The sequence below is a fragment of the Anser cygnoides genome, chromosome 3, assembly GCF_040182565.1.
Source record: "Anser cygnoides isolate HZ-2024a breed goose chromosome 3, Taihu_goose_T2T_genome, whole genome shotgun sequence".
NCBI lineage: Eukaryota > Metazoa > Chordata > Aves > Anseriformes > Anatidae > Anser > Anser cygnoides.
In genome coordinates this window covers 28374066-28386996 of record NC_089875.1, presented here as the reverse complement: position 1 = coordinate 28386996, position 12931 = coordinate 28374066, and the positions used below count along the sequence as shown (strand labels likewise).

Here is a 12931-nt window from a genome sequence, read left to right as displayed (position 1 = left end):
CCTACAATAGTGCCCCTCACAGAGATTGTTCCTGCATACAGAAGTGGGCAGCCAGATTTTATTTTTTTTCTTATTTTTCTGCTCTTCCACTCTGCATAAAAAGAAGCTATGTTTTCTCTTTTTCTGTAGTTCTATTCTGTCCACTTAAGGACAGATCATTTCCTTCATGGTATTGCTTTTTCTCGTTGTTGATTGTCTTACTAGGAAAGCATCATGAAAAGGAAGTTCAACGCAGAGTATCAGTGGTATTACCATGATTTTTTAGAAAAATTCAGAAATATCTTGTCTTACATTTGGAAAGAGTTCTCCACAGTAAGTGGTCTAGAGATTTACTTATGCGTGAAAGACAGCGGAAATTAACACAAGAATTGTAATCACTTACCTTATGTTGTTGCTAGTGATTGGTATTCGAATCAGTTCTTGTAATGAGGTTCCACCACCTAGTTCCCAAAAGTGAGCTATATCTTTGGGCTGCAAAAGAGTTCCTTTATGTTAGAGCCACACACTTCCCTGCAACACCAAGAGAACATCTTGATTCTGATAAGCTGGGTTTTCATGCAAGTGACTCAGAACAATAACATATATTACTTCCCTAGTGTTTTCTAAAAAACAAAACCAAACAAAATGTGTTCAGGAAATCCCATACAACACTTCTTAAATACTCCTGGCATGCCTGTGTCCATCTTGATGGACGACTACTTTAGAGTAAAGAAGTCAGGAAGCAGCATAATTAATGATAAACATTATATATATATATATGTGTGTGTGTGTGTGTGTGTATATATATATATGTATAGTCAGTTTTTTATCCCTTTCTTTTTGTTTATTGTAGTTGAAGACTAACGCTGTCAATCAGAAAAGTAAAAAATCTCTACATTTGCATTTAGCTTCTTCATTTTTATCTTTTAGACCAAGTCAGATTTTCCACTCCCTGCTTCAGTTATAGAAACAGCAAACAGCTGCAGCAATAGTTACTACTGCTGGACAGTGTAGTGATGAGAGTGGATTCAATATTCCTGTTAACATATTCTTCAGTGCAAAAGTTAGCGATATTGACAAGTAACCCAAAACTTAATTATGGTTTAACATCCTCAAAGATGACTGTGTCTCTCATAAATCCAGTCATAAAAGACCTTCCTCAGTTTATACTCATTTCATATTTTAAAGACAAGGTTCATGGCATGCATCCTATGCATCTTCCTACGATTGGAAAATAAAAGCACTCAAACACAACATACAAGGTAGATTTTATAAATGAAACTGGTTGCTTTGTGTGATACTTTGGTCTCAGGTCTACTGCATTCTAGTGAAAGGGAAAATGTATTAAAGATTAAAATAGAAAATTAAAATAGTAAATTTTAAGAATATTCAAAATAACAGTTTTTCCCCACAAATAATAAGCTAAAAATCCCTAAGATTCTTATACATAAAAATAAACTATATATATAAAATAAATAAATAAATACATACATGTTAAGTAAACTATACTTTCTGGGTACTCACTGCATTGTGTCTCCTTGCCCTTCTTCCAAAGGTATACTCCAAAGCTAATGTGGGCTTTGGAATCTCTTCCCTATCCAAGGAAAAATGAAATTATTTTGTCATGAACCTCTAAAGAAGGTTAGTTCTACTGTTACTATAGCATAGTTCAGTCAGTTCAGAATTTGGCTTAGAAACAGCAATACAGAGAAAACAATCTCATTTATCAGTTATTGCCAAAGACAGGAGAAGGAAGAGCACCAGTCTGAACTGATGGCCATTTCAGCACTCATGTTGGAGAGGACTGGAGGGAGCAGCTTGATAAGTTCAATCTATGAGTGATGTATTATGTATTATGAATGTATTATTATGTTTGTATTATGAATTATCACACAATATAACTAATTATATAAAATTAAAAAAAAACACAACACTTTAATAACGTAAAAATGCAAATGTTTACAGATCATTATCAACCCCTAGCAAGTAACTAGCTGGATTACAAGACTATTGCTACTAGTTAACAGTATTTTAAACAGTTCTCTTTTACTGGCAACTGTTTCTTATGACATCCTTTATTATGATTATCCTCTAAGTATCCATAGTTGAAACATACTTTTAAAAAATTCACACGTACCTCTCAAGACACCTCAGTATAATAGTGGTCTTTCCCTGGAAATTAAAAACAAAGAAGTCTACTGCAATGTCATTAAAGCATAAATAGTTATCACTAAATGAAACTTAGTCTTTTAATATTCCAATAATAAAGTACCTGAAAAGTATAAACTCATGTAATTGTTTGTAACCTTATAGTGGAAACTTAGCTACCAACTTTCTGTCAGAATCAAGCTACACTACCATTCTTATAGACTAATGGAGATGACAAATACAGCAATATGACTAGGGTCTGTAAAATTAGACATTAGTGATCCATCTGGACAACTCTGTTAAACTGTTTACCGATCTTTAACTATTAAAAATATGTCAGCTTTCCACAGGCATAAGTTATTACTGATGAGATGGAAATAAAAAGAATGCTTAAGATACAAATGAACACACAGAAAAATATCTTTACACTATTGAAATTCAGACACTGAGTACAGTGTCACTTTGAAGGGACTAGCACTTCTACAGTTTTACTCCTCTGTCAATTCCTATCTCAAAAATAAGTGAATTTCATGTAAATCCAAAAAATAATTACATTTTATAGCTAAAAAGTATTTTAAAGATTGTTAATTAGAGGTTGAACATATACCAATACTCCTAAAGTAAAAAATATGTTTTTATAACTAACACTCACTTGGTCAAAAAGGCAAGTATTTTCTGATTTACTTTTCAGGTAAATGCTAACAAAAGACAAACATGAAATTAATAAAGACCAATTTTATGGGGCTCATGAAGTAAAACAACCTTGGGCATGTGGAACCTGGAGCTTGCAACCTCTGACAGTCCACGCTCAAGTCTGCCTGACAGAGATACAGACAAAACTCAAAGCAGGATGCCGGTGCCTCTAACTACAACAAAACTGGTGGAAGTGCACTTAAGTCGTTTTGTTACCTGTCCAGCCTTCACAGGGGGAAATTTAACAACGTGTCAAACAATTAAAGAGAGGAGCTTTATTTCGGGCCACTACTTTTACAGAAATTACACCCACCCCTCCTTGCCCTGACGCAGCTGCGCTCAGGGAAGGCACGGAACCACGCGGCACCCGGCCTTACCCCGTTTTTGCTCCCCACAAACAGCACCGACTTCTCCCAAACTTCCACGCGCTTGCCACCGCCGTCGGGGCTTTCTCTCTTCTCCACCTCAGCTAGCGCTATGTCCCACAGCGCGTCGCTAGCGGGAAAACCACGGCCGGGGCTCGTTAGGGCAAAACAACGGGCACGTCCCTGCCCGGGGCTGCCCCTTCCCCGGCTCCCCCACGGCCTCCCCTTTGGCTATGGGGTCCCGGCACCGAGGCACGGCTCCCGCACGGCCCCCCCCGGCCGGGCCCCCCCCGGCCGAGCCCCCCTCACGCAGCCCCGGGGGGCTCCCCCCGTTACCCGGCCTTGGGCATCGCTCCCCGCCGGCCGGGCCCGGCCGCCCGTCGCCATGGGGACGGCGCGGGGCGGGCTGGGAGCTGTAGTTCCGCGGGGGGGAGGCCGCGGCCTTCATCGCCTTCCGGCCTCCCCTCCCCCCCAGCGTCTGCCTTTGGCGCTGGGGCGCCCCCCCCGGGGCCGCTATGGGGTGTGGGGGGGTCCCCGCCGCTGGTCTTCGGGTGCTGGGCAGGGCGCCCCGCCTCGTTGGGGTCGGGGGGTGGGGGGCAGGTGAGGGCGGCCAGCGCAGGCGGTGGAGGAGCTGGGCGCGGGTGGTAGGGCTTGGATTAGTGGGCCGCCGTGCTGCTGCTGCGAGGGAGGGGTGGACATACACGCCATAAGTGCCGGGAGCCGTTAATTAATAAGTCGTTAATTAAGTCACAGTGTAGCCCGAGTTGGAAGGGACCCACTTGAGCCTGTCCTAGTGTCCGACCCCCCTCTGGCTGCAGAACCTTTCCCTAACCCCCAGCCTGACCCTCCCCTGTCCCAGCTCCATGCCGTTCCCTCGGGTCCTGTCGCTGTCCCCAGAGAGCAGAGCTCAGCGCCTGCCCCTCCGCTCCCCTCGTGAGGGAGCTGCAGGCCGCCATGAGGCCTCCCCTCGGCCTGCTCTGCTCTGAACACACCAAGGGACTCGGCCACTCCTCTACATCTTCCCCTCCAGACCCTTCACCATCTTTGTAGCCCTCCTTTTGACACTCTCTAACAGCTTTATATCCTTCTTATATTGCGGTGCCCAAAACTGCACACAGTACTCGAGGTGAGGCTGCACCAGCGCAGAGTAGAGCGGGACAATCCCTTCCCTTCAACCTGCTAGCAATGTTGTGCCTGATGCACCTCAGGATACAGTTGGTCCTTCTGGCCACCAAAGCCCACTGCTGGATCATGTTCAGCTTGCTGTCAACCAAAATCCTCCAATCCTTTTCTGTGGGGCTGCTCTCCAGCCTCTCATCCTTCAGTCTTTATGTGTATCCAAGCTTGCCCCATCCCAGGTGCAGAAACTGGCACTTACTCTTGTTAAATTTCATATAGTTGGTGATCAACCAACCCTCTAATTCATCAAGATCTCTCTGTAAGGCCTTTACCCTCGAGGGAGTCAACAGCTCCTCCTTAGTGTTGCCTGCAAACTTCAGAATGCATCTGAGTCCTGCATCCAGATCATTGATAAAAAACATTAAAGAGAACTGGCCCTAAACTGGCCGCTGTTTTTAGTTGAATATTTCACCTCAGCCTTAAGGCTGTTAATAAACTCGGGTGCAGTAAAGCTGTGGGATGACCTCACCTCATGAAGGGGATATAGGAAGTAGGTAAACCTGACAAGTCACGCGTGTTGCCAGTCAGGGAGGTGACCCACAATCCAGAAGAGCAATTGGAGCTGCCTTCTGTAGCTGAGTAGCTGCTTTGTATCTTGAGAGAGCGAGGTAGAAAAAAAAAAAAAAAACAAAGTAAAACAATCTCCTGCCTGTTTGATGAAAACCAGGAAATGGGCCTCACTCAGAATTCATCTCAACTCCATCCGTCCCCAAAGAAGGCTTATATAGCAAGAGGCAGACTCTATGTAATACTTGTTCTTTAAAAACATATTTTTTCTAAGTTTAACTTGCATAATTATTCAATTGCAGTTCCAGAAGTTTTCATCTGTTTATGTTCCCCTGTCTTAATTCACTTCCAGGTTTCTACATGGCTCTTCTAAAGCATTTGCCAACCCCCTATGGAAACCATGCTGATTAAAAAACAGGAAGAAACTCCATTATTTAGTGTTGTAAAGTGGCAGGCCATGCTGATGCCTTTCTAAATGCATTGCTTTCATGAATTTCATTTCCACAGGGCATTTCCAGTATCTTGGTATATGAAGCCAATGCTAATGTATAATCACCAGTTAAAAGTGGTAAAAACCCTGGACGAAACTACTGTTTCTCTGCCAAACAAAGCAAAACTAATGTAGGAATTGTTCCTGGCACTAAAAAGCAAAGTATTTTTACAGCTATTTACTCAGTGACAGAGTCGTGGCAAATCTCGAAAATGCTGCAGTACAAATCTGGGCTGGGAAACAGTGTAGGGGCATTAATTAATTAATAAGCTGTGCTGAAGACCAGCCCAGAAATGAATTTAGTTTTCAGTATTTTAAGTTTCATCTTAATCTGTTTCATTTCCTTTGCTGTTCATGACCTAAGAAACAGTAAAAAATAACTTTTTCTTCCTAATTCACTGTTACTTAATTACTAATCACCTTAGTTAAAAATTAACTCAAGCTAATGGATCACACTAAGCTGTACGGACCATTAAAGTTTTATGTAAAGGTTTAAGTGGTGCATTCCTTTAGGCAAGGATGAATTTCTTCCTCCAGGACATAAACTGTAAAACTGTATTAGTCTGAGAAGTAACTCTAACTCTAAATACCTACCAGCCTTTTTTTTTTTTTTTTTAATAGGGAAACATATGCCTTTATTTTAAATATAACATTTAATCTAAAATAACAGGACAACACTAATTTTGTAGATTGCATTAAAAACTCAAAGCTTTATCATTTGCCAGCTGTACTACTGAATTAGGTCTTGCTTGTTTTAGAAATGAGCAGTTTGCTTACTAATCCAGCTGCACAAAGATTGACAAGGCAAACTTGTATTTATTCATTTTTATTGTATCCCAAATGTTATTTTCAAATCAATGTGATTCTTTATATAGAGATTTACCACTGATCTTTCAGTCATTGTCAAGCTCAGATTCCCTGGCTATCTATACAGATCGTTGTTACTGAGTGCTCAAAGCAAGCACAAAATATTCTGAAGCTTATGATGGAAAGTGAAGTCTCCTTCCATGTGCTTACCTGTTAATCTCACCCTGAGAATATTTTTACAACCTAGGTTCTGCAAGCCTTGAGCGTGTGAAGTTCTTCAGCATCAGTCCCAGAGGTTCCTGCTCATTTCACAGCTCCAATTTCATCACTGCTGATGAAGATCAGAAGGTGAGAAAAGTCTAGTTCTTGCCTAGGCTTTAATCATGGATTAGGTAGCATGGTATGAATTGTTTTGATGGAAGATTCAAGGCTAAGACTGAGATGTGGATCACTCATGATGCTCAAGCTGGGTGGGGAAGGCAGAATAGATTAACTACCTGACTCTGAAATTTTCAGTTTTGCTGACTTATATTGTGTGGTATCTCCTAAGTAAGTTTGGGGCTAGCTTAACACAGAGCAAGTCCCCCAGAGACTTGCACAGCTCTTCAAGCCACGCTGTTGAAGTGTGTTTATGTAAGAGACTTTCCTTGCTGTTAATTTTAGGGAAATGTTTGCTTGAAGAGGTTACTACCAGACTATGGAAACCATGCTGTTGCTAATCAAAATCCTGGAAAAAACTTGACTGTTTAGTGTTGTATGGTCATGCTGTGATTCTGAGTGTATTTATTTCATGAAAATTACACAGTATTTCTGGTAATGTGACTGTATATGGGATTAATGATGACCCATCATAATTAAACAGTCATATTAAGTCTGGAAGGTGCTGCCAAACAAAGGGAAACTAGAACATGGATTGCTTCTGGCATTATGATTTAGGGATATTTGCATCACCAGGAGCTTAACCCTAAAAAGCAAAGCAGTTTCTGAATTATCTACCTAAAAGCAGGAAGGAAAGTCATACTACATATATCGTATGCTGCTTTATAAAACAGCTGTTTGTAAGGCAGCAATTGTTAATGAAATCAGTTTAAAAGACTCAATATCTGCACATCAGCTTTGTGTAATGTGTATCATTTTGTCTCCAAACTAACCAACTTAATTCAAAGATTTAAAAAAACTACATGAAGAAACTCACTAGTGACATGCCTCACACTATGTCCTAATGGACAACTAGGAAATAATTGCTAGCTGGAATATTCTAGGTTGATTGCTATCATAATTTTGTGATGACTTTTTTGTTTGTAAAGTAACTTTCTAAGCATATTTGAGAAGCTTTACACTACAGCCTGAGTATAACTGATGCAGTACTATCTGTTTGAATTTGCATGTACCGTCACCCAACCCCATAATTATCCAGAAGTTAACTATACTGCTGGTCTCAAAGGGACGTTAATTCCTAACCCAATTACACCACACTACCTGCATCGCTTCACCTGGGGAGTCTGCACAAAAAGATGCTGCAGTCAGTGCCAGGGTCTCTTGTAGCTTCCTGTGCGGTTGCCCTGATGATGGCAGATCTGCTGTCCCCTGGGCAGTAAACCTGCTGCTGCTGCCCCTGCCTCATTGAAAGAGAAATGGCATAACTACTTGTGAAGGTTGAAAGTTATCAGGAAGCTCTTTCTGCATTTCAAACATGAAGGCATCCAGATACAGTATGTTTGTTATATGTTTGTAATTTTCAAGACAAAGCACTGAGCCATAAAGTGGAGGTAGTGTCTTGCACACTTAGCTTGTGGCAGGATTTTGAGAGCTTTCAGAAGAAATGTATTTATCAAGTCAGCCAGACAACTTGTCTTTCCACTTTTTAATTCTATGTTCTTTTTGCAAACTGTATCTCCAAACTAACCTATTTCAATTCTTCAGGAAGATACTCCCTACCTTTTAGAGAGGGCAAACGACTGAAAATTACTCCTCTCTCAATCTGTATATGTGTATATATGAAATGTCATAAAACAAAGGAGTTTTTCAACCTTCAGATATTAATATTCATCATTATGAAATTACTGCAGACTAAAATGATGAAGGTTAGCAGTAAATGATTAATGATCAATGATCATCAGCATGAGCAAAAGTGGAAATTGTGAAATGTGTATAAATCAGTGATTCATGTTTAACTACCCCCTCTACGACTGGACCTAAGTTATTAGATTACGCTGCTTATCTATTTCAGAGCCTGCAGAAGTGGTTTCTTTGCACAGAAACTAAAATGTGAGGTTTGGAACTTAAAACGCGTGTCATTTCTATGTACTTGACCCTACACAGTAATGAAGCTTGCAGCTGAAAAAGGTAACCAGAAAGTACTCCCAAGTCCAATAGTGCAGATGCAACATTTTACCTTCAGTGTGCAAGAACATTGTAATTAGTTTTATAATATGAAATGTATAGATACAAATGAAAAACAACAAATACACCTTTTACAAAATATTATTCTGTATCACTGTATATATTATACACATGCCATTTTATATGTCATTTATGTCTCGAAGCTCAACAATTCAAGCAATGGCTTTCTGTGTTATTCCTGTGTTTTGAATCGAGTCATTCTTGCATCTGGATTATATTATTATTTTTGGATTAAAGAAGTTTAATAAAACTATACTAAATACAGTGCCTGTTCAATTTAGATTTTTCCAAAAGGCTGGGGTTGAGAGGGATTATTTAGAAATGTATCAGGCCAAGGCTAGAGATATGCCAAGTAGAACAGTTGTATAAAAATGGCTAAAAGGGTATTGGGAGAATACTTGTTAGATTTGTAATAGTTACGTGATGTGTTTATGTGTGTTTTTTTTTTAAGAAGAAACAGTTCTAAAACAATTTGCTCTTTTTAGTCCCGTGGTGCTTGTATTGCAAAATAAAGAGGGGTGATGGAAATGGAAAATATACTATTTAACATTTTTTAAAACAAAAAATCCTTTAAAAAAATGAAGGTCATACAATTTGTAATTTTTTAAAACGCAACTGAAGAGGTGAAGACAGTTTGGTCCCTGAGAAAAATATCTGGAAAATGACTAAAATGTATACAGTTGTTCCCAAGGCCACCCTTCCCCATCACTATCAACAGACACATTTATTTTTGAGCTGTAGGGACAAGCCACCCCAGTAAAGTAGAATTCTTAAATCGGCTCATCTTCATCATTCCAGTTTGTGCCAGGGCTTTAATTAAAGGGTTCCTCCTGCTATATACCATTGAAATGAATATAAACCCGTCCTCCTTTCCTTCATTTACAAACCTGCTTATGCAGTACGTCTTGTACATCAAAAAGTTTTCAATCAATGTAGAAACCATGTAGCAAAGATGCATTATCATGACAGGTAACACTTTCATAACAAAGTTGGACATTTAGTCGGTCTGTTGTTTGTGAGCAGTGTCTGACTCCCCATTTCCTTGAGTTTCTGTCCACTTTGAGGTGTCAGTAATGCTGGAGCAGAGAGGTGATGAGCAGCTCCTTTTTGCTGATGAAAGTTGTTAATATAGCTGGCAATCAGTAGAGTGATCTCAAGAATCTGTAACAGGAACACACAAGTCTCTTTGAAAAATACAGTGATGTGTTTTGACTGCTGAAAAAATGGCTAACTTTCTAGCTAGTGACAATCAGCTGGAAAAGTACTTCTACTTTATCAAACAGCCTAACGATGGGGAGAGAGGAAATGCTACTAGAACTTTCTTCTATCACTGCTTTCCAGTAATATAATGTTATTCCTACCAGTAGGCTGGATACTTTGTCTTCAGTCTTAAATGATTCAAACAGGTCACTCCTTTCATTCAACTTTGAGAGGTATTTTGAAGTCCAAAAGATGATGCTCTTAGAAAAATCTTTCGTGACGTGTTCCCTCAGTTTTCCAAGAAAATAACTAGAGCTCAAGGACTCAAGATGCAGAGTAGGTAAAAGGAATGAAGACATCTGGGAACTTACTGTATTTTCTCTTTGCATTCCGCCCAACTTTGCCTGTAAGGGCACAGTCTGAGGGAAACTTGAACAGATGTATTTTACTAAGTCTAACTGTATGAAGAGTCATGACTTTACCCAGATTTATATGTAGAATTTCATATTCTGTTTTATAGATTGTTCTGAATAACAGCAAGAGACTTCACATTCTGTTTTTTGTTTGTTTGTTTTAAATATAGTCAATCTTACCAGCGAATGAGAGAATATAGATTTTAAAAGCTTGACAGCTCCTTTACCAAAGGCAAAAATATCCTAGAATTTTTAACAAGTGACAGATCTTTCAGATCTTGTATTCTGCAATTCCACTGTAGAACAGAAACAGTTTCTTAAAAATCTATGGTGCTGATCAATCAGACAGACTATGTACTTACATGAAAAATTTGGAACGTTATATAAAGGGACATGAAAAGAAAACACATCAGTATTGTCACTGTTAGCTCTTATATTAGTAACTGTTTCTCCCTCTAAAGCCATCTGGCAAAAGTCAATAATCTCAGAATGCTAGGAATAAGGAAAGTGTTTCATCTTTCACATCTGTTAAGGATTGACCACTAGAAAAAGTAGAAAAGTAGCAGATGGTGGGGAAACTATTTCAGGTAATATACCAACCTTGGGTTTTGTCATGGCAAAAAGGAGTTTTTCAGTTGCTTTGTCCTTTATCTGAGCATCATTAACAACCAACATAAAATCATCTTGATAGCCTCCAAAAGTCATCAGACTCTTATATGTATATGTAACTGTCAATCGCTTAAAAAAGAAAACCCAAAGCTATAAGCAGGTCAATGCAAGAAAAACAGATTATGACAAATACATCTCTTAAAAATATAACTGCATGTGTATTTTTCAAAATGTTGTTAGCCTCTTATGAACCTTGAAATTAATTGTAAATTTTGGGATAGATTCATCCAGACCTTCACAATGAGGAACTTCCACTGTATATGATAAGACTCTCCTTAGTTAGACTTCTGTTTCTATTCCAAATTAATTAGATCATTAGATTATTATGAGCAGGTTTCAACATAAGTCTATAATTCAATTTACTTAACTCCTGACTAACTTTGAGAGAAGCTATTCTCAGGAGTTCCACTTGAAATTGAAGTAGTGTCTAAGTAAGTTAAATGGGAAGGTGTATGACATCTAAAGTGATTTAACTCCAGGATTTCTTTTTGGGCAGTGATATAGTTAATAGACACACAATTAAATGTAAATTCCATTTTCTTTTTTTTTCACATCTCCGATGGTACATAAATGCTCTTCAAAGCTCCTCCGCATTGCTCTTTCTGCTCTTACTGTTCAATGTTCAACACCACGCTAATGGCCTTTGAGTCTACAATTAGCATTTGGTTTATCATTAATATCATATTAATGTGCTTAAGATATTCAAAAATTCATCGTGAGACAATACCCATATGATAACTCACTTTACTTGTTTGATTACTAAACCTTTTTTTGTCCTTATTTCCAAGTAGTGTTTTTAATTAGCTGCTCCTTGCAGCACCAGTTCTGATACCCATGATCCTTTCTACAGAAAATCAGGATATTCTCTGGAAACTGAGCATTCCTTAAATGGAAGGCAGGGCCTGTCTGCATTGTAAACAGGCAGTGCTCTGCAGAAATCCCACAGCTAGCTCTGTGAGCAGGCAGTGTTTATAGAGCTTTCTGCAGTCTGATGCAAGCTCATTTTGCTCATTCTCTGTATACAGCTACTGTATAGCTGCTCTTTGCTCTCCTCGTGTTTTTTGTTTTACTGTTCTGTGTTTCTTTTAACAACAAAGAAATGTAATGAAAAGGCCTATATCAATGCAATTATGAAGTCGAGATTTTAATTTTCTGATATTCAATATTAGCACTTGCTAATAGCAACATGCCATTCTATGTCTTTGCAGGATATAAATTAAAGCAGGGATCTTCTCAGGCACTGCCTTTTTACACTGATTACCATGAATCGTTTTCTGTGAAAACTTTTATTGCAAATCAAAGAAAAATCAGAGCCTAAAATGACATAATTAAATAACACTGGGTTATATTACCTACTATTAAACAAAAATAATACAATGAAAATAACAATCTTTTTAAGTAACTGCACTTTGCAGAGTGTATGTATTATGAATAATAATGGAAAATGAAGTCTTCAGGAAAAGAAAATTAATGTTGTAAGAACTGTAACTATGGATCTCCTGACATCTGCATGATTAAAACATTAACATTTCATTGAAAGATATAAAAACTATATCTGATAAACAAAAATAAATTCAGTGAAAAGAAATTGTTACTTATTTCTGTTATTAGTACTCCTATAATGGTAACATGAAAGTGTTTTGAAAGGAACAAATTTTTGCTTTATGAGGAAAGACTAGATACCAGCACGGAAGTCTAATGCCATCTTTTGTGTACTGAATCTCTCTATATACTCAGTACTAAAATCTACTTTGACCAAAATAAAAAAAGAAAAAAAAGTCACTTACCATAGTGCTGTAATCGAGGATGCTTATGCCATCTTCATGTACAGCAAACCATATGAAGGATTTCTCAAGTGAGGAGGTTGCTAGAGGCTACAAAGAGAAATGTTCTTTAATTACTACTTCAAAATGAGACAATATGTAAATAACTATTAACATAGCTAATATAGAGCTCTTCTCCTCCACAGATCTTACTGAGATTTACGTTGGGAGGGAACTACAAAGCCATGTAGTAGGCCACTGGCGGAACTGTGAATGCATCCTAATGCTCCTGAAGCTTCTCCCAGTACTTAGTCC

At 38.7% G+C, this 12931-nt stretch overlaps 2 protein-coding genes and 1 long non-coding RNA gene across 13 annotated transcripts in view; 1 reads left to right on the top strand and 2 right to left on the bottom strand.

Moving 5' to 3' along the window:
• The window catches only part of DYNC2LI1 (dynein cytoplasmic 2 light intermediate chain 1), a 22762-nt gene extending 19099 nt beyond the window's left edge, over positions 1-3663 (bottom strand). For both annotated transcript variants that reach the window (XM_048057645.2, XM_048057647.2), the window contains exons 1-5: positions 3522-3663; positions 3198-3315; positions 2117-2151; positions 1504-1573; positions 383-471 (exon numbers count right to left, since the gene is read on the bottom strand). In XM_048057645.2, the coding sequence (XP_047913602.2) occupies positions 383-471; positions 1504-1573; positions 2117-2151; positions 3198-3315; positions 3522-3535 (326 nt within the window). In that variant the 5' untranslated portion in view covers positions 3536-3663. The remainder of the gene's footprint in view (positions 1-382; positions 472-1503; positions 1574-2116; positions 2152-3197; positions 3316-3521) is intronic.
• Positions 3650-12931, top strand: LOC136790357 (uncharacterized). 3 transcript variants are annotated; one of them, XR_010830152.1, is made up of 5 exons: positions 3650-3785; positions 5032-5109; positions 6416-6516; positions 7586-8514; positions 12823-12931. It is a non-coding gene; the product is annotated as an uncharacterized lncRNA (long non-coding RNA). The 3 variants fall into 3 exon arrangements; XR_010830151.1 differs by lacking the exon at positions 3650-3785 and having other exon boundaries at positions 4425-5109; positions 8399-8514; XR_010830150.1 differs by lacking the exon at positions 3650-3785 and having other exon boundaries at positions 4425-5109.
• PLEKHH2 (pleckstrin homology, MyTH4 and FERM domain containing H2) overlaps positions 8558-12931 on the bottom strand; it is a 59723-nt gene continuing 55349 nt past the window's right edge. For all 8 annotated transcript variants that reach the window (XM_048057637.2, XM_066993779.1, XM_066993780.1 and 5 more), the window contains 3 exons: positions 12641-12727; positions 10785-10922; positions 8558-9732 (listed from right to left, as the gene is read on the bottom strand). In XM_048057637.2, coding sequence (XP_047913594.1) covers positions 9550-9732; positions 10785-10922; positions 12641-12727 — 408 coding nt within the window. In that variant the 3' untranslated portion in view covers positions 8558-9549. The remainder of the gene's footprint in view (positions 9733-10784; positions 10923-12640; positions 12728-12931) is intronic.